Source organism: Amphiura filiformis, chromosome 1 (assembly GCF_039555335.1).
Source record: "Amphiura filiformis chromosome 1, Afil_fr2py, whole genome shotgun sequence".
In the NCBI taxonomy this organism is placed as follows: Eukaryota; Metazoa; Echinodermata; class Ophiuroidea; order Amphilepidida; family Amphiuridae; genus Amphiura; species Amphiura filiformis.
In genome coordinates, this window is record NC_092628.1 from 71,073,406 (window position 1) to 71,100,000 (window position 26,595).

The window sequence follows — 26,595 nt, forward strand, 5'->3', positions numbered from 1 at the left end:
GGGATTCAACTTTTACCATGTTTACTGCATGTTGCATGGTCAAACATGTTACATGTAGTTGAAAATTATCCAACACATAGGCCTATTAAGATAACAGACCACCACAGACAGACCACTAGGAACATGAATAGAGTAAGATGTGTAAATTAAATTATGTCATCATAACTCAGCAGGTAGCTCTCACCAGAGATATTGGATCACATACCATACAACAAACTGAGATACTGAACTCACACAAAGCATGTATGGTACCCGGTGTGTCTGCCCACATTATCCCATAGCCTGCCAAGATAAGTGTTCTAGTGAAGAGAACCAGCAAAACTTCCTAGTCTAGATTCAGAAAAATTATTTTCCTAAAACATATACCTATTTTACCTTACCATGCAAAATCAACACAATATTTCTGATATCCGTTCAACCACAAGTTATATGTTTACACATTACAAGCATAAAACATCATCAAAACAACTTGATTCAGGTACATGCTTTTTTATGAATTTCTGTTTCATACATAGCCTAGAAACAGCAATTTTTATATCCAGCTAATAGTACTGGCCAGCTTTGCTGGCCCCGCACAAAAAAGTAAATTCCATTACCACTGAAAACAACATGCACAGAACTGCAAATTTATCTGATTTCCTCAATATAAAGTTTTCTTGTGTACACTCTAGGCTGGCACTTTATCCTCTCAAATTTCAAATCCTTCCTCATCAAACAGATGAATTTGATGAGGAAGGATTTGAAATTTGAGAGGATAAAGTGCCAGCCTAGAGTGTACACAAGAAAACTTTATATTGAGGAAATCAGATTGTATGGATGAAGATTGAGGTTCATTTGCTAAGTATTTTGTGTTTTCTTAGGGGAGTTCTTTGAAGCAACTTGTATATTTCAACAGGTTTCAACCAAACTGCATTTTGCTACATTCTGGCAACTTTTTTTTATATACCGGTATGTTTCCATTTTTCCTTTAAATGCTCATCATGTTGTATGCTTGTGTACACTGTAGTTTGTTTGTATGAAAACTGTCTACAATGCCATCTACTGAACCTTACAAGCTCTAGATGTAAATTTAATAATTAGTTGCTGATCCTGCATACACCTTTGAGCTTCTGCCATTTTGTACATGCTCCTATATTCAGGGCCAGGCTAGTGGTGGCACCAGGATATTTTACAGGGGGTAGCATGGGGGGAATTGAATATCGGGAGGAGGGGGGCGGGCGAAATCAACAAATTTTGCTCAAAATTGCCCCAAAAAGTGAAAAATGTCCTAATTTTGGGTTTTTATTGGGGGGAGGCAACGGTGGGGGGGGGTAAGAGTTCTGACTCTGACAATGGCACCCCAGTTGCACATATTTTTGGCAAAAGTTGACATTAGGGTGCATCATACACCCCTCATGTCAAGCAACTTGCTTGTCCCTACTCTCAAAACATGCCATTGGATAATATATTACGCCATACCAAATTTAAAATTATTCCGAAGTCGTTTAACCGTGACATTGAAATTGTTGGTCAAAGGCCATAGCCGCCATACATACCACATGCATAAGGCAGCTATTGTTACCAACTACATGTAGTAGCAAGCAGCCAGTAAGGTTACTACTACTAGTACTAGTTGCAGTTGGTAACAGCTTACTGATACTCCTTCACAGCGATATTCCTGCAATGTGCATGCTTTCTATATCATTATAATATATGTCAGTGAACTATATTGACATAAAATCACTGTTTCTTCCCAAAATAAACTTGAATATAACTTGAATTATAGAAGTAGTAATATGGCATACCTTCGCATGTTTTGCTGTTTACAATTATCGGGACCACAAATCAATGCAATTTGTGTGTACAAATGTGTGTGTGATTGGATTAAACACACCGTGTACTCTGTTCAAAATGTCATGAGGTTATGCATGGACATCAAGGTAATGATCAAGGTAATGATCAAGGTAATGTTGTCAGTCACTCATGAACAGGGTTCGATTTAACTTGTGTCGTGGAGCAAAATGCTCCCCATTTTGGACAACCAGCTACACAAATATCAGCTTGTATAGCAATATTTTACAATGTAAACATATGCTAATAATATTATAAGAACATCACCTAAATAATATTTTCGCTAAAAATTGCTATGCAAGTTTTTCAAAGTATATCGAACCATGCTCATGAATGTTACGCACGGTACCATTGTTACGCAATGTGAACTACAATACTTTGCAGCGTGGCACACTGTTAAGGTCTTTGCCTTTGGTGAAAGAGGTCCCGGGTTCAATTCCCCGCAGTGGCACACTAGCTGAAAAACAGTAAGAAATTACATCGCGGATTGTTTTTTATTCTGAAGTTTGGCTGGTTCCCACAAGCGTCATACACATGGCACAGCTAAGCCTAAGGGGGGGATGTCATTTTCTTTGGAAGGGAGTGGGTCACGAATGAATATGTGACATGATCAAGGGGAATGAGTCACATGTCGGCCCTGGTCGAAAATGAGTTTTACACATGTTTCTAATGTGGACATTTAGAGCTTTCAGAAACTGAAAACCCCATGTTGATATGACTTTTCTTTGTGAAGTTACATCAATTTATCAATCGCTGAAAACAATATAAAACAAAAGAAATTTAACACTTTCTTTGCCAATATCTCAAAATCAATATTAGCGACATCCAACTCATTTCGGTTGATCGTGTCACATATACTTTGGGGTCTTTTGGGGATCATAGAATTTTTGTACCAACAAGGCATTTCTCGACCACAAGTCTTGCCTGCTTTGCGACCACCTGATTTCACCTGATCTACTTTTGGTAGTCTGTGTTTTATATGTGTACACACTCTTGAAAATTTTTATTGAATGAGATTTTCAGTGAGTGCGAGTGTGTCAATATAGGCCTATTATGTGTTTGAAAGCCTGGGTTCCCGTTAAGGATTTTAAAATGTGCGTCATGTGTGACCCAAGGTTGAAAAAACTTGCGTCCAGACAGATTTTTGTGCGTCCATCTGAAATTCACGATCAATCATGCCGTGAAATGCCATGATCAGAACGGCAGCCCCTTGTTGCCAACACACATACCCGTACCGGTCTACACCTCATCAAATGTTAAGCAGGTGGGTCAAAATTTCAGGGCTTTTTTAATATAAGAATAAAAATTTCTTATTTTTATCATCAATTTATGATTAAATTTCGAAGTTTTGTCTGCGTCTACAATACTCCACATCACAGAATTAAAACCAGAGAACCAGGACTCGACCGCCATCTTGATACAGGCATGGAGCAAAAATTGGGGGTATTCGGTTTCCCTCGGAATGCGCTCGAGGCATTTGTTGTCATGCAAGCGCGACATAAATGATGGGCGCATATGAGAGACGCACTTGATGCGACCAGGGGTCAAAATTCACTGAGGCAAAAGGCGATTCGCCCCCAATTACCCCAAAATAGCCCCCATGGCAAAATACACACGAGGGCTATTTTTCATGGAATCTGTCAAAAATAGCCCTCCTATTCAAAAAAAGTATTTTGAGGCCTGGATGCGACCTGCACGCGAGTACCAAGACGCTACACATGAGACGCAGAATTGTTTTCGTTTGTCTCCGCGCACCGTCGGCAAGGACCCGAAAAAGGGCAAGATGGCCGAGCGGTTAAGGCGTTGCACTGCCGGCCGGGAGATACGATCGACGAGGGTTCCAGGGGTCGAAATAAGCGATAGCCCGATAGCCATGGCTATTAGGTTTTCTGTCGGGCTATTGGGTTTTATCTCCATGTAGCCCGTCGGGCTACAGGGGTTTTCATGCGCGCAGAAAAATGAAAACATGTGAAAGAAAAATAAAAGCTTCGATCTCCAATATTTACGGCCTGTCCAGAAATTATGTAACATAAAATGCAATGTAACGACATTTGTTGAAGTGAAGTCACCGTAGCATTGTAACATAATTTAAAAATAGAAATAAAATACACTCCACCGCATAATTACACAGATTGCGATATTGTCTAGAACCACTGCTGCTAAGTTATTGCAGTGCTGAATGATGACACGTACATGAGTTGGAAAATTTTCTAATTCTAGGGATCGGAAAGAAATGCTTTATGGGTGGTGTGTAGAGATATGCCATCGGTGAAATACGACACAATGATCGGTCGTAGAAGGAAAAAAAAAATGACAAAAAGTTGCCCTTGAATTATGTTTTATAGTCATCATACTCCAGTAATTCAATAAATATCATAATATTTGGCCTAAACTTGAACTCATTTGCAATGAAATGTCATTTTTTATTGAGAAATGCATGGGTGCCATGTGGTGCCAATGGTGTTGAATTCTGCACTTTGCCGAAGTTACTGCATTTTGTGGAATTCGGCGAACTTTTATGGCATAAAGCAACAGTTTTATAGTAAGTAAACTGCTTGGGAACTTTCTTAAAAAGCGAGATAGTTGGTTACAGGTGAGAATCGTGGCGTGAAAAGCGAGATCACATTTTTTGCCGGGCTTTAACTATTTATACCATGAATCTATACCGGTAACACATCATTGTAACCATAATCACATAATCACGCCTGGCTCCAGCATTGGGAGTGTTGTATAGTATACCTACAGATACAGATACAGATACGAAATCTGATACCAATTAATTAAAACGGTACATCCAATACTTGACAGATTCGAGATTAAGAACCCTTCATTTTAGGATTTGAGCGCATATTTTTAACACTTTCAGGGGGTTTTAAAACCTAGTGCTACCCCTGATTATGGGGGGGGGGGGGTAAGGGTTACTCACTAATAACTGAATATTTGAACAAACGATTGGTTTGAATTGTGCGAAAACAATGTCTTTTTCAGGGCTATTGAATTTCCTTCAGGGCTATCAGAAAAAATGGCTAGATAGCCCGGATGGCTATCAGGAAATGGTCCCTTATTTCTACCCCTGGGGTTCGAGCCTTGGGCTTGCCTTAGGTGAAAATTCTCTTCCCTTCCAAAAAGTTCCTATATGGTCGGAAATCCTTCAACTGAGTTCAGTTACATCACAGAATTTAATTGTACTGGAATTTCTTCTCACCCCCATACACTGCTTAGCATAGGTAGTGTATGTGCGACGTCCGTGATTCGGAAGTCACGTAAAGGCGTTGGTCCAGTGTTCAGGAGGATTCATCCCTGTGCACGTTTAAGTGTCAGAGCTATTCGAAAAGAGAAGGGGGATCATCCCCGGTTCTGATATCTGCACTCAACCCTCTAGGTTCAAGAGGACAAGATGGGCATGATACAACTGTACATCTATAGGTTGTCTACCCATAAAATCCTGTAGAATTATCTAGAATACCCCCAATTTTCTCCCCATCGCTGACGGCACGATTGTATCTGGCGGTATAGGGAGTCCCGGTTCTCCTTCTCTAATTCTGTGGTCCACATGCATGCAGGGTTCACAGTTTGCTCTCAAATAAGCGGGTCCACATTTTTATGCTGGACCCATTCAGTTCCCATTTAGTTGAAATTTGCGGGTCCCAAATTGATTTTTGTGGGTCCAAATTGTACTTATGTACTGAAACTTCATAAACACCGAAATGTATTTTCAGTACTGGCATAAACGATAAATATGAAAGTATGCAGAATTCGCACCCAAAACTTAGGCCGTATAAAATTAATGTTTTGGTTCTCGTCCAGAGGATTTTCATGAATTGATGAGGGAGGGAGGTGCTTTTTTTTTTTTTTTTTCCAATGTAAAATTAGCATTGTCAGTAGTTTTCGGTCTTCTCCAACAGTGCTCGAGGAAACGATGAGGCCCTTTTTCTTTTTTTTTTTTTTTTTCAAATGTGAGATTCTGAGGATAAACCCCTAGAGTACCACAAAAAGACTTGGAAGTGATGCTTGTTCTCTAATAAACTTATTTATATGTATGAAGATTTCATAAATCATTCCAAAGTCTAACAAAATTGAAAAATCTATAAAAAAAAAAAAAATCTGACAAATCCCAGAAATTGAGGAGGGAGGGGACGAGAACCAAAATATTAATTTTACACGGCCTTACCAAAGTCGAGTCAAACTACTGGGTAAAAAGAGACTTTCCGCGATCGGCCGACTTTCTCATAAAGAACCACAATTACTACGGTACCTAATAACATGCACTACTTTAATCATCTAATTATTTGGTTATTTTGTTATATTTGCTCGGTTGAAATATACAACTACCGCAAAAACGTGTTTTCGCGATGTCACCAGGAATTTGTTTTGTTGACAGTATTATTGTAACATAATATTTGCACGATCCGAAAAAAATATCGCAAGTCAACCTCTTCCACAGTTCCCCTCGTATCACTGATCAAATATCTGTGCATGAAATAGCGATGAGGTGTGTATCATGTTGCAGCGATATTTGTAATTGTACATGTATGTAATTTATGAATGAAAAGTTGTTTAAAAATGTGCTGTGAGCCGATTGAGAGCCGGGTTATTGCCGATGACGATCTATGATGACATTTTCTATTTCTTGGATGGGATTTTTTCCGGGTCCAAGCACAGCCTGCTGGACCCATTCAGGTTACATAATCTTACTTTTTCCGGGTCCAGTGAGTTCAAAAAGCGTCCTGGACGCGAAAACGCGATAAACTGTGAACCCTGCATGCATGTGACATGGACGCAAAATACTTGATTAGCCATGTGAACTTGCGTCCAAATTTGTAAAATACGCGTCTGGACGCAATGAAGCACACTAACGGGAAGCCTGATTACAGCTTGAGGTAATTCCCCAAGGCTGTACCAATAGAGGCCGTCAGCCTTTCGCCATCTTGTGGGTACAAATGATACGCGTGATTCTGCGTCGGACACTACGCGCAGGGCGCAGCTTGCCACGCAGCTGTTATCACGCATCACCACGGTGATTTTGCTGTTCACGCATGGAGATTGAACGACCATCGCAGCCTGTACCCACAAGATGGCGGCAAATGACGTCACGCTGACGGCCTCTATAGAGGCCGTCAGCCTTTCGCCATCTTGTGGGTACAAATGATCTGTGTGTTCATGCGCCGGACACTACGCTGCAGGGCTTAGCTTGCCACGCAGCTGTTATCGCGTATCAACGCGGTGATTTTGCTGTTCACGCATGGAGATCGAACGACCATCACAGCGTGTACCCAAGATGGCGGCATATGACGTCACACTGACTGCCTCTGTACCTGTACATGTCATGCATCTGCACTCAACCCTCTAGGTTCAAGAGGACAAGATGGGCGCGATACAACTGTACATAGGTTGTCTACCCATAAAATCCTGTAGAATGTAGAATGCATGTGTAAACATGAAAAACAGGGGTTTTATTGTGTAGGTATTCTCTTGGTCGGGCTGACGTCACAAAGGGGAAATAGCCTTGTAAAACCAGTGTGCGCATGTGCAGCGCATACATGCAGTTCCCCTTTCTTGAGCTGGTTGCTATGCGCGCGCTTGTGCAAAGGGGACCATGTTCCCGGATGTCCGACCGAGTGAATGCCAGGCAAACCTTAGACTTTAACACATTTGCTATAGCCAAAATAATTTCTCGATCATGAAAGGATGTACCTTCTGCGTCAGCGTACTTTTCATAGAATAACATGATCGCGCGACCTGCATGACCGAACCTTGACCTTGCCTAGCAACGACCGTATGATTGGTCAATTCTCAAAAGCTGCGTTTGCGCCGTAAGCGCCGGTATTTGCGTAGTACGCTCGGCGCAAATAACTGTGCGTACCAAAGTTGGCTCTCATGATCGAGAATTTAATATTTTGGCTATAGTCAGCGAAATTCGCCTAGACCGGGGACCAAACACAATACATATTTACATAGAAATTTCAATTTTTTTTAAGAACAGGTCGGTCAAGTAAACCTACATAAATATGTTTTCTATACTTCACTTGACCCAAATATATGATTTTTTATGGTGATGAGACAATCACACATGGAATTTTAGAGGGATTTTGATAGCAGTTCCAATAAAAAAAGCTGCTATCATCTACACCCATCGAATGTGTGTCATCAGCCCTCAGATCGGCCCTCAGACACACACACACACAGGCACAGGGGTAGCACTAGGTTTTAAAACCAGGGGTTCTCAGAACCCCTGAACCCCCTGAAAGTGTTAAAAATATGCGCTCAAATCCTAAAATGAGGGGTTCTCTAGTCAAGTATTGAATGCCCGTTTCAACTGAGACGAATAGGTATATTCGTCTCAGCGTTTCACTATATCAGTATCAGATTTTGTGATTTTGGTTATGAACTTATGATGTGTAAATAGTTAAGGCCTGGCAAAAACGCGATCTCCCTTTCACGCCGTGATTCTCGCTATTAACCAACTATCTGGCTTTTAAAGAAAGTTCCCACGCAGTGTACTTGCTATAAAAGTGTTGCTTTATGCCATAAAAGTTCAGCGAATTCCATAAAATGCAGTTCAACTTCGCAAAGTGCAGAATTCAACAGCATTGCAAGTCACATGTCACGAGTGAAAAAGCCATGATTTACTCAATAAAAATGACATTTCATTGCAAATGAGTTCAAGTTTAGGCCAAATATCATGATATTTATTGAATTACTGGAGTATTTTGACTATAAGGCCAATTACAATTGATCCTTAGTTTCCTGTTACCCTCGCGCGTCCAAAATCAAGAATGGAAAAATATTTAATTATTTTATTTTTATTTAGGTATTTTCATCTTTTAATTGACTTTGTAATTACTTTTATTTGCTAATATCTGTTTTTGATCATCTGAACTTTGATTATGAATATAAAACAAGAACATTGTAGGGTCCCCTACTAATATTAATGTAAAAATCAATTATAAAGGTAAAATAATTAAACCGTAGTCTTAGTCAAAATGACCAAATGGACTGTTGATAATAGTCACGACCACATTTTCAAAATAAAGAAAGTAATAGATAATTAATAATTCATAGATAATTAATAATTAATAATTAAAAGTCGCCTCGTCCTTTATTTTCAAACTTGAAACAGGAAACTAAGAATTAATTGTGATCATTTTTTGTTTCACATAAAGTATTTTACATGTAGGCTATTTCTTGCTTTAGATTTGATGATTAAAAATGTGCTTTTTTATGGTTTGGGGACCCACTCCCCTGTGAGCGTGTGTTACCGACAGGTTGGAACTGTGTGCTTGCTTGAAGTTTCGATCTAATTGTTGGATTGTCACTGATGGATGAGATTGTGTATGTGTTATTTGTGGGGGTCAGTGTTGTCTGTATGTTTTGTCTTTGTTTTGTTGTTTGTTTTTCCCATGTTGCAGATTCATGTGTTAAATTCAATTATTTCTTTATGCTGATCTGGAATAATAAGCCTCTTAATTTCTTTTCTTTAATGATTCAGGTCCCTGATTATAATGAGAACTTATTTGAATGTTTTTTGCAACTCAGATTTTTGTAAAATTGTGACTAATGGCTCTTAAATTTTCCACTTTCAATTGCAGAGGGTTACAGGATGGGTTTAAGCGTAAAGCTGTTTTTAGTTATTTTCATAAAAAAGGTGATGATATTATTTTTCTTCAGGAAACGCACTTTTCGTCTGATTCTAATGAAAAATTCTGGAGTTCACAATGGGGCGGTCATTGTTGGTTTTCAAATTTTGCTTCTAGTAGCAGAGGTGTTGGAATTTTGATCAAGTCTAATCACAAAATTTCTGTCAATACTATTGAGAGGGACCCTGAAGGTAGATTTCTTATTCTCGATATTATAATTGATGATTTTAATATGATTTTAGTGAACATTTATGGGCCTAATAATGATGATCCTGAGTTTTATTTTGAGGTTTTTGCTAAATTAGACAATCTTGACTCGTCTCGGTTGGTAATTGCTGGTGATTTGAATGTTGCATTAGGCCCGCTTGACTACCGTGGCTCATGCCCAACTCATAGTAATAAAAATGCTTCCAAAGCATTGAGTGCCCTTATGGATGAATTCAATTTGATTGATGTTTGGCGGAATGAGCATCCAACTTTGCGTGGTTTTACGAGGCATCAAAAAAATCCTCCTGTTCTTTCTAGGCTAGATTACATTTTAGTTTCCTCAAATTTAGCTGATAATGTGAAACAATCTGAAATTGTCTGTGGGATTAAATCTGATCACTCAATTGTGAAATGTAAAATTTCTATTAATGATCCCCCAAGAGGCAAAAGCTATTGGAAATTGAATTGCCATTATCTCAGGCACGATGCAGATTTTGTTTCTTTTATTAAAAACAAAATTACTGAATTCAAGGATATCCATAGGGATACTTCTTGTAACCCCGATATCATTTGGGATGCTTTTAAGTGTACTGTTACTGGTCATTGCATTCAGTATTGTAGCAGAAAGAAGAGAGAAAAAATCAAAAACAAGCAGGAGATTCAAACTAAAATTGACCAAATTAATAATGAAATTCCTAATGTTAGTCCTGATGCTCCACAGCAGCTTTCTGATTTGCTTGAACAATTGGATTCATTGAAAGAGGATTTAAACAAAATTGTGGATCAGGAAAGCGGCTGGTTTGATAATTAGATCAAGGATTAAGTGGGCAGAGCATGGTGAAAAAAGTTCCAGATATTTTTGTAATCTTGAGAAACGTTCCAGTGAGAAGAAAAATATTCATATTTTGAAAAAATGATACCGGCTCCATCATTTCAGATCAGAAAGATATTCTCAATGAATTACACTCTTTTATGAAACCTTGTACACTTCCAAATCTTCTCCTAGCAATAAGGATAATATAATTTCTTATTTAGATAAACTTGATATTCCCCAATTTATGGATGAAAGTAAAAATAAGCTGAATAGGCCTATTTCCAAAGCCGAAATTTTAACCTCTTTGAAGTCTTTGAATATGAATCGTAGCCCAGGCTATGATGGTCTGCCAGCTGAGTTTTACATTGTTTTTTTCATTTACATTTGCGACATGCTTTTAAATTGTTATCACTACTCTTTTGAGCAAGGTTTCATGTCTAGTTCACAACGCAATGGTGTGATTACCTTACTTCCAAAAAAGATAAGGATCCTCTCTTTGTTAAAAATCATCGCCCTATTTCGCTTCTTAATACAGATTATAAAATCATTGCTAAACTTATGGCTAACCGTCTTAAGCTTTTTTGCATGAAATCATCCATGATGATCAAACTGGTTTTATGAAAGGGAGGAATATAGGCAATAATGTTAGAACTATTATTGATTTGATTGATTATTGTGACTCAAATGACATTCCTGGCTCTATAGTGTTGCTAGATATTGAAAAAGCATTCGACTCTGTTGAGCATGATTATTTGTTTCAGGTCTTGGAGGCCTTTAATTCTGGCTCAGATTTCATTCAATGGGTGAAAACATTTTATTATAATAGGAGAAGTTATGTCAGTAATAATGGGTTTCTCTCCGAAGGTATTTCTATGGAACGTGGCATTTTTCAAGGCTGTCCGATTTACGCCTCTGTTGTTTCTTTCTGCGCTATCGAGGTGCTTGCAATTTCAATCAGGAACAATGAGAACATTAATGGCATTAGGATTGGTGGTGATGTTGAGAAAAATTGAGTCTTTTGGCTGATGACACAACTTGTTTTTTGCATGGGGATTTTGAGTCTTTTAGAAATTTGTTTGATTCACTTAGGACTTTTGCTGGGTTATCTGGATGCAAGATAAATATGTCTAAATGTGAGGCTATTCATATTGGTAGGTTGAAGGGTAGTGAATTTAAGCCCCTCAGTAATGAGGGTCTTGTTTGGAAAGAGAATACTTTTAAAACACTTGGTGTTAATTTTTCATTAAATGTGAATTCTTTGTACGAGTTGAACTTCATTCCTAAATTGAATCAAATTCAGCAAATTTTGAGTTGTTGGCGTTCAAGAAGTTTGTCTTTAATTGGTAAAATTACTGTTATTAAGAGCCTTTTGCTGCCACAGCTTTTATATTTATTTTCGGTTTTGTGTATTACAATTCCTAAGACATTTTTAAGAGATTGAACACTTTGTTTTTAAATTTATTTGGAATGGTGGGAATGACAGGGTTAAAAGAAATTATTTATTCAATGACTACAGTGATGGAGGGTTGCATTATGATTGATGTTGAAGCTTTTTCCCAAGCTCAAAAATTAGTTTGGTCAAGACATTTACTAGACCCCAATTATGATAGCTTTTGGAAACTTTTAGAGACACAGGTTCTTCAGGTATTTCATAACGATACTACAGTTTTATGGAAAGCTGATGCGCCAAATTGTGTTCTTGCTTTGCTAAAAAATTCACAGTTAGCTGAATCCCTCAGGGTTTGGTATTTGTTCAGAGATAAGGTGAAAGAGAACCTTGGGTACAATGATTATCATCTTCAGAACTCCATTTGGTGGAACCGGAAGGTGCGTCTTAAAACTAAGAAGTTCTTTTTTTATCAGGATTGGTTTGAACATGGTATTTGCACTCTGAATGACCTTAATAGAGGACATAACTTTGTGAAAACATTTGAAGATCTTGTTATGGAATTTGATATCTCTATTAGGGACAGAAGAAAATACAACTCACTTATGAAGCGGTATTTTAATTGATTGGTTCTACAGTCCCAAAGCGGTTCAGGTGAATATTTTTGATAACATAGTTGCTACTTTGTTTGAAAATGGCAAAATTACCAAGTATTCTTACAATATTTTGAAAGCAAAGTACAGCCCTGTAAACACTGAACTATTTTGGATTGATGCCTTGAATCTTGATGATGATATTGAGTGGAGTAAAATTCATGATAACAACTTTACTTGCAGTATTGAAACTCAGATGAGAGCATTTTACTTTAAGGTTTTTCATAGAGCTGTTTGTACTAATAAATTTCTTCATAAGATTGGTAGAACCGATTCTCCATTTTGTTGTTTTTGTAATAAAAATGATGAGACCCTGGTGCATTTGTTTTGTGAATGTGAAAAAATTACTTGTTTGTGGGATAGCTTGAGTGCCTGGATCGAAAGTAAAACCGGTGAGTGTTTTGGATTCTCAAATTTTCAGAAAATGTTTGGTTTGGATGTTGAAGATTCTGCGCATAAAAATGCCATCAACTTTCTTGTATTATGTTTGAAATATTATATTCATAGATGCAAATTTCAGGATGTCAACCCTAGTTTTCAAGCTTACAAGAACATGGTGAAAGTTAAATTTGGCACAGAATATAAAATTGCAGAAAGCAAAGGAAAACTGGGTAATCATTTCAAGAAATTTTCCTTTGATCTTGGTTTTTAATGGGATGTAATTTTCAAAGATCATTGTGTGTTATTTTTATTTGCACTGTGATATGGGAAAGTTATCTGTGTTTTGTTTTGTCACTTGTCTGCATGTATGTGTGTTTGGGGGATGGGTGTGTTGACTGTTGAGGGGGTGTTTGGGTGGGATTTTTGTTTTGTGTAGAAAATCCCTGGTCTAGTTTATTGATGTACATGTAACCAACATAATTTGTTCATATTATACAAGTATATGTTGTATAGTGCTGATTCTGCCCACCCATGGCAGGGAGACCCAACAGTTACCTTTGTGTAGGCCTTTTCATGCTTTTGCTGGGCTACCACTTCTTATTTTGCTTGCCTTTTCATCACTCTTGGATTGGTAGTGCGCAGCATTTGCTCTTTCTTTTTAACAGAGGTATTGGTTGGGTCCTGTTGTCATGGTGGGGCGGTATTATTTAAAATCTCATACATATTCTGATCTTTGTATGTATCTTGGTTACAGTAATTAAGATGGGGTCTGGTGGACCATGACTGTATGTTTTTTTTTCCTTTCCACCAGGCCCAAGTACAGGTGAATAAAAATGGAAAAACAAAAAAAAAAAAAGAATTAATTGTGAAGGGCCTAAAACATAATTCAAGGGCAAATTTTGTCACTTTTTTCTTCTACGGCCTCGTAAATTTCACCGCGGGCATATCTCTACACACCACCCTTGTGAAGCATTTCTTACAGATCCCTAGAATTAGAAATTACCAACTCACGTCACGTGTCGTCATTCAGTACTGCAATAAAACTCATCAGTGATTCTAGACAATATCACAATCTGTGTTAAATTACGCTGGCGGTGTGTATTTTATTTTTATTTTTAAATTATGTTACAATGCTACGGCGACTTCACTTCAACATTAATGTTATTGCATTTTATGTTACATAATTTCTGGACAGGTCGTAAATATTGGAGATCGAAGCTTTTATTTTTCTTTCACATGTTTTCATTTTTCTGCGCGCATGAAAACCCCTGAACTGGTAAGCAAAAATGAATAGATGCTTTCAAACTTAAAAATATGCGCTGTACGCGCAGAAACGCAGGTTAGCGCGACCCCTGCACAGGCATAGAGTTGTGCTGTAGCATGTTTGTTGACATTTTTTGTCAATGTTTACATCAATGACAGAAGTATACTCCATAATTGAAAACTCAAATACAAAGGACATCAGTAGGCAATCTTAATGTTATGCAATCAAGTTTACAACACATCAGTCTTACAATGGGCATAAAGTTACTGAGTCACGCCATTCAAGTGGCAATATTGATTACTTCAAGTGGCCTAGTGGAGTGACCAGATATAACCCTGCATGAATTCCATGTTATTTTGCAATAACAAAACCATGTTTTCCTTGATTTTGGTATGAAATTGAGCAAATAGAATTCAATGTCATGTCAATTTGGAGTTATTAAGGGCAACTAAAACTGATGTGAGGTAAGTTTTATCTGTTTGGAATCTGTATTGACTATTCTCAAGGAATTACTGCAATGTAAACAAACTAACTCATGGCCCATATGAACATTGTGTACTGGTTTTCAGTACCCTGTTTTCCATGGGTGACTGTAGGAACCCATGGATTCAATCCATGTAGCTATCATCATGAGACTAAGATCTAGAAACACCCCCGTATTAAATGCTGTTTTGGGGAATTTTGCTAGCAGAATCTGTTTGATGAAAGTCGATCTTTGAAAAGATGTAACTTTGCCACGGAAAGTGCTATGACAAAAAGGTTTTCAGTTTTGGCTTTCTTTATTCAAGGCCCCTTGTCAGGGGCCAGGGCTTTAAGTTTAATTTGATATATAAAATGATGCAGTTTGATGGCAAATTTAAATTCACCTGGCATACATATATTGTGTACTCCTGCTTCAGCAGGATTACACAGAGTTGGGTATACATAATATCGCTTGATCGAGCGTGCAGGCTCCATCGAGCGGTGTACCCGACCGCTTGATCGAGCGTCACTGCTCAATCGAGTGTACCGCTCCATTGAGCGAGTGGTCCCGACGTCCGACTGCATGTGCAAATACGCGCAATTTGCAACTTCATGAACTTAGCGCGACCATTGCAAGCGAATTAACATAATCATTACTTGTAATATTGACTCGTCATACATGCATGTACAGTATAAAGTACATGCATGCAGGCCTACATGAAACATGATCATCATTTGTCACACTGACTGTCACCCTGGCCCTGTCAGTGTCACAGTCATGACAGTAGCAGTGCAGTCACTCGATGTCAATAATAAAATCAGACAGACACGATAGAAAAGGATACAACTTGAAACCCTTCAAAATATCCTCCGCTCTGCTTGGCATTGTAAATAAATGGTTTGGTATTGACCTCAAAGATGTAGTCAACAGCTAGTATTTTCCTGTAAATTACTAGATTTTGTATTATCTCATAAAGAAGAATTGTCCGCTTTCCGGGAACCGGCATTCACTCAATAGCGTCGTCGCAACCAGGGAAGCTTTGCGTTGCTAAATCCAAAATGTCGGACTAAAATAAAATAGTCCCTTGGTTATTTACGTGAACATATCACTACATCAAGATCTGGAAATAATTGTATCTGTTAACAAGTAAATAACCATCAAACAATACATTTTCCCAACAAAAATTAGTATCAAATATGTGATTAAAAGATTTTTTTTATAAACATGCACTTGATTCAAATAATTAATTACATCTACTTTATTTAGCGGACTGAGTCCACTGACTTTTTATGTAATTTGGCTGAGGTCAATGCACTTTCAAAATATTGACGGCGCTATTGAAAACAAGATGGAGACTGTCAGGAGGTGGACCAGCTGAGTAAATCCAGAATTTGTCTGTCTTTTTTTAGAAGAAAATTAACGTGAAGTAGCATTATTTGGTAAGGAAACGTTGAACAATTGTTTAATGTGAGCAGGAAAATAAACACAGTCCTTCCTTAGTAAAACAGACATTGTAAACGTTAAGTTATTCTAGTTATGCTTACCCGGGTATAGTCCGAATAATCAGACCCAGAACAATTTCTGACATGATCTTGTACTGGGTCTGAACTGTTTGCATATGAAATCTTGATGGCAAATTGGACAATAGAAGCACATGGTTCTACGTGACAGCTTTTTAATCCCTATTCAGGTTACGTGAATCACGCTATTGTGGACCGTCCTTCTGATACTTCAGTGTTTGGACACGCCGAACGGTTTTTTGTCTACCTCTCTGTTTGTAAACAAACCAGGAGGTCGAAATCGTCCTCCTCGCCGAATACGAAAGTCAGCGTAATAGTACGGCACTAACCCGGGTACATTTGGGTAACATCATGTTAAACATCTTAACATGTCATGGGTTAGGTAAGCTTAATAGTAATACTGATACTCATTGTACTGATCTTGAATTACTTACAATACACATGCATGTTAATGTACAAAATATAGTCCGAAGTTGCTCAGACTCAAAATAACTCCTCATATTCATAATCATATGGCTGTCTGGGACCCAGCAACAAAAGAACTCATAGGTCGCATGTCACAAGTTGGTACCCCAAAAAAGGTGGAGGTGTTACAATTTTTTCGAATGTAGGCGAATGAAAAATGTCATAGTGAACCAACCCCTTGTCCTATTGAGCTACTTTGGGTCTCATTTTAAAGCTAAAGAACAGGGCTAAAACTGTGTAAACTAGTACTGAAAAGTGAGTCAAAGTAAATGAATGACATCAGCTGGAATTGAAAATTGACGGGGTGGAGGAGCAGGTGGGTCAGGAGCAGGTGGGTCAGGAGTAATGTATTAGCATAGGAAAATGTAAGATTTCCATAGTGTTGGTTTGAATAAATTATTGTATCTTCATAACTCCTTGTCATATTGAGCTTTTTAATGTCTCATTTTAGAGCCTTTACTCAAAGAAACAAAATTGACTTCAAAATTGATCAATTTCATATTCCATATATTATTAGTTTCTCATTACATTTTGTACCATGGGTTGCCTCTAAATGCACAGAAGTCAATGCAATCACGCGCAAAAACTGCAAAGGTCTATATCTCCTTTAATATTCACTGTATCATGATAAATGTATATGTAGGGGCAAACTTGCTTTGCTCCCCTGGTTAGCAGAAGCTTGGTACTAAATAATACAATCTTCGATGACTCGGAACCAACAACAAAAAGTGACACAAATCATCACAAATCCAAGGATACACTTTAGCTGAAACGCAGGCCTTATATTAAGTATGCATGGACCAGGAGCTAAAGTAAAATGAGCTTCTGGTCCCAAAGATGGCTCCTGGTCCTATAGTTTGTAGTGTAAAATATTGGACACACCAGGAGCCAAAACTTGGCAACCATGGGGTAAAAAAAGCCTGGGTGCCTGGTTAATATAAGCCTTGCTGAAACGTATCTTGATGATGTTTATTATCTTCACTTGCTATTCTTCTTCTTGTTCTTGTCACAAATACTAATTATGTTGGTTCAGGTAAAGATTAATTGTGTCTTTACCGAGAGCTTCTACACTACAATACTTCAAAATACAAGATGACAGCCTCCAGTGCCAAATTCGGCACCAAATTACATGTGATTGATGGGCTGCAGGCTATGTTTAGCTTATACTTCAAGGGCGCTCATCACATAAACAAACATGCCATAGGAATGCAATGATTAAGGATGCACAACACTTAAACAAACTTTGATTTTGGTAAATGGCATCAACATTCCGGGCGCCTAATTGTCTGCTACCAGCAACAATTACTTCTTAAAACATAGTTTTGGTGTGCCATTTACTGACAAAACTGAACCTTTTACAAGAGGTGCCTTTGTGACCCCTTAAACTTCAAAACATCAAACTTGACTGATTTTGAAACATGAATAAAGTTTATGAAATCAAAAACCTTTATCTGATTCACTTGTGTGATAAAAAAACTTGTATCAATGCTATGATTCAAAACAAAAAAAACATTTCAAAAATTTCAAGTGATTTGATCCAAAAGAAAAAATAAACTGAGTTTTGGACATTTCAAAAAGTGATTTTAGATTCACATGAAAGAATTATTTAGCTTTATTTTACAGGATAGATGATGCTGCACTCAAGAGATAACTGCCCATGCCAACCAAAATTACTTGAAACAAAACCAAACAAAAGCCCACACAAAAGGCAAATTTGGTGAGATTGGAAAGCCAACTGAACACATGGGAGATACTATTTAAGTGCAACATGATCACAACATATCAACATGAACACAACAATGCTTAGTTTGTAACTAAAAATGCAGTCTGTTGCTGTCCTTTAGATGAGAGTACATAACTCCTTGCATGCGAATATCTTGTTTGGTACACCTTGTAAATGAGAATACAACTTGATATAATATGACTGCCTGTGCACAACCATAGCAGCCATGAGAAAAACACAACTTGATATAATATGACTGCCTGTGCACAACCATAGCAGCCATGGCCCAAATTTGCAAATTCAGTCAATCCAGGTTATAGTCAAAACACCAGATGCTGATAGGATGCATTTACTTGCAAAGTACATGTAGAAGGGAATACACAATTACAAACTTGAGTGAAATTATTTCAGACCTCGATCATGCATACCCTTTGATTAATAGCAGAGCAACTATTTCAAGAGAAATCAAATTTGAGCATTATCGAGATTCCAAAATACACGCAGAGAACATTACTTTCAAATGTGTATCCCAAATATGGATTACATGTAGATCACTGTACACAACCAACAAATTGTGCACACGTTGTAAGCAGTAGAATACGATGTAGAATCTTGCAAATTAAAACTCCATGGGCCTGTGGTGTACCAAACTTTAAACAAACTTGCTAATGATGCACACCGGTTCCATCGGTACAAATTGCATGCATAGGATTCTTCTTTACAAAATCAAATTCACAGATGTGGTGATGTAGGTGTCAAACATGTTCATTCTTGATCTTGACGATGAGTTGTATACGAATCTGGCAACTTCACACTAAACGCAGACACGCCGCTGTAGAGAGCGAATCACCAGTCTTCACATCTGTAGTACAGATAAGTTCATCCGTCATCACATCTGGTAGATCTCATGATGAATTTGACAGTTTGCATCAGTTGTTCCAAAGTGAAAGCAAGGTGTCAGCTTGCCTTTCATGGCAATTTAACGTAAACTGATGTTTAGTCTTATTTTATATATCAGCTGATCCGTAGCTTAGCCTCCAGACTAAGTGGCAATTTAGCTTAGCTGATACCTTTTGGTTATAACGGTTTCAGTGACTTGTTGTTATAACACTATTAGCTCTTTAGTTCTTTACAAGTCCAGGCGTTTCACTGGTTTCAATGTTCGTCTTGGTCTTGCTTCTGGAGTACCTGACACTGATACAGTTTCATTGTTGGTAGCACTGGACGTAGTTTTAGGCTTGGTACTTGGGTTACCAAGTGCTGGTACTGGTGGATGAGCTGAAGTAGAATCTTTCTTCACTCCTATATCTTGATCTGGGACTTCTGATTCCAACAGCAAACACAGTTTATCAATGGGTCTGGTGAGAATGCTTGTCCTAGTTTTCACTTTCGCACACGTCGAACCAGTCCATCACTTGCTGGGAGAGTTTCAATCACCCTTCCTAGCGGCCAGACGTTTCTGGGTGTAGATTCATTTACAACCATGACGACATCTCCCACCTTGGCATTTCGCTGTGGGTGAATCCACTTTTGTCTTTGTTGTAACTGAGGAAGGTATTCTTTGATCCATCTGCGCCAAAACAGGTCTGCCAGATACTGGACTTGCCTCCACCGACGCTTGGCATACTGACTCAGCTTTCCTGCAGCGGCTGGTGGTAAGATCATGTCACTCTTTAGTTGAAGAAGGTGATTTGGTGTAAGTGGCTCTAAATCAGATACTTCTCCAGGAACATTGGTGAGTGGTCGGCTGTTAACTATGGCTTCTATCTCACACAGTAATGTATGAAGAGAGTCATCTGTTAGTATTTGTTCCTTTATAACAGAGCACATCACTTTCCTGATTGTCCTTATTTGACGTTCCCAGATGCCTCCATGGTGACTTCCTGCTGGTGGATTAAAGGTCCACTCAATCTCTCTTTGCAGAAGGTAGTCATGGATTCTGTCTTGATTCCAAGCTGCAATTTCTCGGCGTAACTCTCTTTCTGCCCCTATCAAATTGGTGCCATTGTCAGAGCGGATCTGTTTCACTTGGCCTCTTCTGGACACGAATCGTCAGTATGACATTTACGCGAGGCATCGGTATCCAAAGACGCTGCCATTTCAATGTGTATGGCTTTGGATGCAAGGCAGACGAACACTACACCATATCGCTTGACTATACTACGGCCTTGTTTAACTTCTAGTGGACCGAAATAGTCCATTCCGACTCTTGAAAATGGTGGCTCTCCTGGAGTGACTCTGTCTTTGGGAAGATCACTCATCATCTGCTGTTGTACTTTTGCATTCCTCTTTCTGCAGGTGATGCAACTGTTGATAACCTTTCTAGCTGCTGCATTGGCATTTGTTATCCAGTACTTCTTGTGCAGATGCGCCAACATGTGGTTTCTGCCCCCATGTCCAGTTGCTTCATGGACGTCATGTAAAATCAACTTTGCAATGTGGGACTTCTTTGGTATGATTGATGGAAATTTTGTCTTTTCAGGTAGAGCTGACTTAGCCAGTCGACCACCTACTCTGATTACTCCATCTTCTATAAATGGATTAAGTCTGTAGAGAGGACTTGCTTTCTTAATCTTGCTAACTTGTATGAAAGTCGTCTTCTGGCTGACTGTCATTACTTCTCAATTGCAGCTCTTTTAGTGTCATAATTTCTTCTGGATATGCCTTGGTTTGGACATATACTATCACAGCTCTTTCTGCTTCTTGCATGTCAGCAACATTAAGCAAATCTGTAATGTTGCCATGCTCTTCATTCTCATCATTCTTTCTACCATCATCATCTCCATTATCAACTCTATCATCATCTCTATCATGACAGATCTTACGGAGATATTTCTTGACTCTGAGGATCCATGCAACACAACGACAAAGTTGATACCATGAGGAGAATCGTGTAAGTAGTTTCTCCATTGTATCTGTTGCTTCTTCTGTCAACGCTGTGTTGACTACTAATTTCTTTTTAACTTCTGGATCATCAGCTAGCTCTTCAGCGCTGTTTCCAATGGTAGTCTTTGGCCACTGGTTTTCTGCTTTGTGTAAGAAGTCTGGACCATCAGTCCACCTTCTATTCTTGAGGAAGCAATCAACGGCTAAGCCCCTTGAGCAGTCGTCTGCAGGGTTTGAGCTGGTTCCTACATACTTCCATTGGTGTGGCTGGGAGCCATCTCTAATCAGTGCGACTCGATTAGCCACAAAGGTGTGGAATCTGGCGGTGTCATTGTTAATATACTTGATCACGGTCTGACTATCAGTCCAGAAGTATGTGCTTTCGACCTTCAACTGTAGTTCCTTTTGCAACATGTTGTTGACCTTTACTGCCATTGCAGCTGCAGTTAACTCTAGGCGAGGTATAGTTATGATCTTCAAAGGAGCAACTCTTGCCTTGGCTGTCAGGAGAGTAAGATGCACTTGACCACTTTCATTAACGGAGCGTAAGTAACTCACTGAACCATACCCCTTCTGACTTGCATCACAGAAGTGGTGCATCTGAACTTCACTTTCTTCAAAGTCCTTGGGCTTGAAACATCTTTCGATGGTGAAATCTGACAATTTCGAACTTCATCAAGCCATCTTTCCCAACAGGTCAGAAGCTCACTAGGAATAGACTCATCCCAACCAAGCTGCAGCTTGCTTAAGTTCTGCAGTATTTGTTTTGCTGGCAGGATTGCTGGAGCAACAAATCCTAGCGGGTCATAGATGGAGCTTACAGTTGCTAGGATGCCTCTTCTGGTAGGAGGTCTCTCTTTTACTTTAATATGGAAGCCGAACCTGTCGGTTTGTGGTGACCATAGCAACCCCAGCACCTTTTCTGATGGTAATTCTTCATTCTTCAAATCTAGTGTCTTTGTAGTCTCAGCTCTATCGTCTTCAGGGACTGACTGCAACACTTCTCTTGAGTTACTCAACCACTTTGTCAACTTGAAGCCACCATCCTTACACAAGCTGGTGAGATCACTGACGAGTTGAATAGCTTTGCTTTCACTTTCGATAGATTTGAGGTAGTCATCGACATAGAAGTTGGACAGCACTGTGTTGCATACTTCTTCGCTGTATTTCTCCTTACCATCATCAGCGGTCTTTCTCAGTGCGAAATTTGCACATGAAGGTGACCAGTTGCGCCCGAACAAGTGCACATTCATCCTATATTCCTTCAGAGGCAGACTCAGGTCACCGTGGGGCCACCATAGAAATCTTACTAAGTCTCTGTCTGGTTCTGGTACACGCACTTGATGGTACATTGCTTTTATGTCTGCTACAACTCCAACAGGGTGCTCTCTAAACCTCGTCAACACACCTACCAAGTTGCTTGTCAAGTCGGGTCCTTTTAGTAATTGTGAGTTTAAAGACTGGCCCATGTACTTCGCCGCACAATCAAATACAACTCGTAGCTTGCCCTTGGTGGGGTGAAACACCCCATGGTGGGGGACATACCACACCTTGCCATCCTTTCTATTGCATGCATCTTTGGGCACTTCTTCTGCATAATTATTTTTAAACATATCATTCATGAATGCAGTGTATTGGTCGTTGAAAACCGAGTCCCTTTCTAACTTCCTCTTCAGATGGCATGCCCGCTGTTCGGCTTGATGTATATTGTTCGGCAATTTCATGTCATCATCTTTGAGCGGAAAACCTACTTGGTAGTGCCCATCTACATACTTGATTGATGCTTCTACTCTGTTTAGGAATTGTCCTTCACTCACGCTTCTCTCTGGTTTATCATCAATGATTCGCTCATTGAACTCAGCGTTGTAGAGTTTCTCTAATTGCTGGTCAATAGTGTCATGTGCCTTAATTCTGTGGATGACTGATGTCCTTTTGTGTTCTTTATTTTTGACACCATACACTGTCCATCCGAGTCTAGTTTGGCAGGTGAAAGGTCCTTCACCTTGGCTATTTACTACATGTATTGGCTCAAATGCTTTAGGCACATTATTTCCTATGAGGAGACCAATATGGCATTGAGATTCATCATTTAATCTTCCTAGCTTAACTTCTTCCATATAAGGAATTGCATCAATATCATCCTGGTTGATGATGTCAGCCAAGTCACCAGGGATCTTATCTTGTGTATATGCCTTTGGAAGAGAGATGATATTATTTCTGTTCATGTCAGAAACTTCTAAATCTTGGATGATCTCACTGTCTACTATGATATCATCTGTTATGGTTTCAATTTCCAATTTGGTTTTCTTGCCTATAACATGCAGTTCCTTTTGCAGCCTTTCAGAACAGAATACAGCATCACTGCCGTTGTCGAGATAGGCGTAAGTTTCTACAGACATTCTGGAAACTCTTGAGTAGACTATGACTGGTATTATTGTGGGATATGATTCACTAGATTTAACTCCGCGCCTGTAAGCCCACATGTCTGATTGGCAACTTCACCAGACTTCTTTGTCTCTTCCTGTTTCACATGCAGCACTGTTGGATGGCGCTTTTTACATGTCTTGCAGGTAAGCTTGTATTTGCAGATTTTACTGTAATGTGTTGCTTTCTTTAGGCAGCCAAAACAAACTCCCAACTCTCTTAGATACTGCAACCGGTCACTTATAGGCTTTTCCTTCAATTTGTTACACATTTCCAAAGTGTGATCTTTACCCTTGCAATATGTACACGGCTTGTCGGCTCCTGGGCTACTTGACGACACATTTAGCCTGGCTCCTGGACTATATGACATTACATTTGGTCTGGCTCCTGGGCTATTTGATGTCACACTTGCCGACACAGCTTCTGTGTTTGTTGCTAGATTTCTTCTAGCTTTATAAGTCTGATAGTTTGGGTTTTTTACCCTTTCTTCCTTCTTAGTACTATCTTCCTTCTCCGTCACACTTCTACCGTAGGCAGCATTAGTTTGCGATTCTAGCCTGTTTTTCTAAGAAGGAGGTGAAGTCTTCAAATGTTACCACTTTGTTTCTTTCTTCTTCTACATAATCTACTTGTCTCCTCCATCTGTCTCTCATACTATATGGTAACTTCATCATCAACATTCTAATGTTTGCTGTACTTTGCAACTCATTAGTATAGCCCAGGCTGGTCATGGTATTTTTGCATTCTAACAAAAATAATGACAAATCTTGTAGCCCTGAACTATCACCTTTCACATTCGCCACTGCCTCATCTTCGCTAAGTAAGCCTCTGCAATCTTGTGCTTATTACCATATTTCCTTTCCAGCAACCTTTTTGCTTCCAGGTAACCAACCTCATCATCCATGTGAATACAACTTTTCACCAAACTGTTGGCTTCACCTCTTGTGTACTGTTCAAGATAGTACAGACGGTCTCTATTGCTTTTGCTCTTATTTTCGATTATGAATTCGAAGGCTCTTATAAACGTAACATACAAAAGCGGGTCTCCAGTAAATGTCTGTAATGTCCGCTTTGGTAAACTTGCTTGTTTATGCTGTTCGACCAGCAGCCTTGTCAAGTTGTCTTGGTTGCGTGCCAAATTTTCTATACTGGTATCTTCTTTCACTTCTATTGGCTCGCTTTTTACATGTTGCCGTGGCAACATGACTTGTTTTTTCTTCACATCAGGCTCTGGTGACAAATTTACTCTATGACCGTACTTTACTGATGAAGGCCCTTCATGTTCATACTGTTCACTGTACTGTTCTTGACCATACTGTTCATCAATATTTTCATATTTCATAATTTCTTGACCTTCTCTAGTGTTGTGGTTCAACCACTGCCTCACTGATGTGTTTGTATCTGGTTGAGCTTCTGTGATGTCATCAAGCACCGATTTTGGTCTACTTCTTAAGCTCTGGGATTTATGTTCATAATCCTCCAATACATCTATTTTGGCTTGCTCTATGTTTATTTCGGTCTTCATTTCCAACCACTCTCTTTGTTGTTGCAAGTCCCTTGCCCTGGCTTGCATTTCTTGTTCCAAGTCTCTTGCCCTTGCTTGGATATTAAATTCCTCACTTTCTAAAGCTTGTTTTTCCTTCAATGCTTTGGCTCGACATTCTAGTTCAACCTTTCGAGTTGCAGCTTGCAATAATGCATATTCTGTACTTTTTGATAATGCATCACTTTTATAAGATCTTCTGCTTCTTAATTCGGAACTGCTTTTATGACTCGACTTGATGTTTTCGATAGTACCGAAACGAGCGAATTAATCTAAACGACGCCGATGCAAGCAACGAAGCGTAATGCGTTTCTAAAGTGAACAACGGTTCACAAATTTATGTGAGAAACTATACGTAGGACCTGTGTAAGGTGTGCTTTGTGAGGCTACATGTGTCGAAACCTGAAATAAATGCGAATGTCAGTATACACGAAACTTCGCTTGAATGCAGGCCCTACGTTGCTTACCGACGGGTGGGAGAAAGCTCGATGCACCCGCTTATTGTGTGCCGACGGGCGGGAGTAAGCTCTTTGCGTCCGTTTATTGATAACAAAATACCACAAAACTCTTTTTTAGGTAGAAGTCCTGTGTCAGTGTTGTATGATTCTATGAGTTATTCCTGCATGCACTAGCTGTGCAACTGCAAGATTACTAATGTCAGTATTAGAGGCGTACATGCAGGCACTTTACTACCAAACTTTATTTGAATTGTCCTAATCGACTCGCGACGGGTGGGAGTAAACTTGTTACCCCTTTATTAGATATTTATTAAAAAATACCACAAAGCTATTTTTCAGTAGTAGTCCCGTGTCAGTTTGTGCTTGTGTTGTCGTAGCGACTCGTGGGAGTGTTAGAAATGTACATGCAGGCACTACTACTGATATCTTTATTTGATTTCTACGATTCGGATTCATAGGCCTTGATAACTTCTTTGAAGTTCTAATCTATAAGCTTCTACCAAGTGTGCATTTATCTACATGCACACTCATTAATATTTGCTATATTCAGTGACGTCTGACATGACTGGAGGCTGTGGTGACTGTCTGTGCCAATGCAATGTTTATGTTTACACTGCTGACACGACCTTAAGCTTTTAGCTATTTTTAGGTAAGCTTACAAAACAGACGCTCAACTGAACCTTTATTTGGTAACTATTTACCAACTATAGCATCTTCTTACAGATAATTAATCTTTACAAATGTAGTTGCAATCTTGCTTTGTTCCCCTGGTTAGCAGAAGCTTGGTACTAAATAATACAATCTTCGATGACTCGGAACCAACAACAAAAAGTGACACAAGTCATCACAAATCCAAGGATACACTTTAGCTGAAACGTATCTTGATGATGTTTATTATCTTCACTTGCTATTCTTCTTCTTGTTCTTGTCACAAATACTA

At 39.0% G+C, this 26,595-nt stretch overlaps 4 protein-coding genes across 4 annotated transcripts in view; 1 reads left to right on the forward strand and 3 right to left on the reverse strand.

Moving 5' to 3' along the window:
* LOC140152450 (retinal rod rhodopsin-sensitive cGMP 3',5'-cyclic phosphodiesterase subunit delta) overlaps positions 1-15,688 on the reverse strand; it is an 80,446-nt gene extending 64,758 nt beyond the window's left edge. Inside the window, exon 1 of the mRNA XM_072174770.1 lies at positions 15,481-15,688. Coding sequence (XP_072030871.1) covers positions 15,481-15,521 — 41 coding nt within the window. The 5' untranslated portion in view covers positions 15,522-15,688. The remainder of the gene's footprint in view (positions 1-15,480) is intronic.
* Positions 15,689-15,960: 272 nt separating this feature from the next.
* The window catches only part of LOC140152460 (peroxisomal targeting signal 1 receptor-like), a 39,543-nt gene continuing 28,908 nt past the window's right edge, over positions 15,961-26,595 (forward strand). The window contains exon 1 of the mRNA XM_072174780.1: positions 15,961-16,075. The gene's annotated coding sequence lies outside the window, so the exon portion shown is untranslated. The remainder of the gene's footprint in view (positions 16,076-26,595) is intronic.
* On the reverse strand, positions 20,922-21,665 carry LOC140162737 (uncharacterized). Its single transcript, XM_072186027.1, has one exon. The coding sequence runs from the start codon at positions 21,663-21,665 to the stop codon at positions 20,922-20,924; it is 744 nt and encodes a 247-aa protein (XP_072042128.1).
* Positions 21,785-23,629, reverse strand: LOC140162746 (uncharacterized). The gene has a single exon (XM_072186039.1). It carries the CDS (start codon positions 23,627-23,629, stop codon positions 21,785-21,787), a length of 1,845 nt encoding a protein of 614 aa, XP_072042140.1.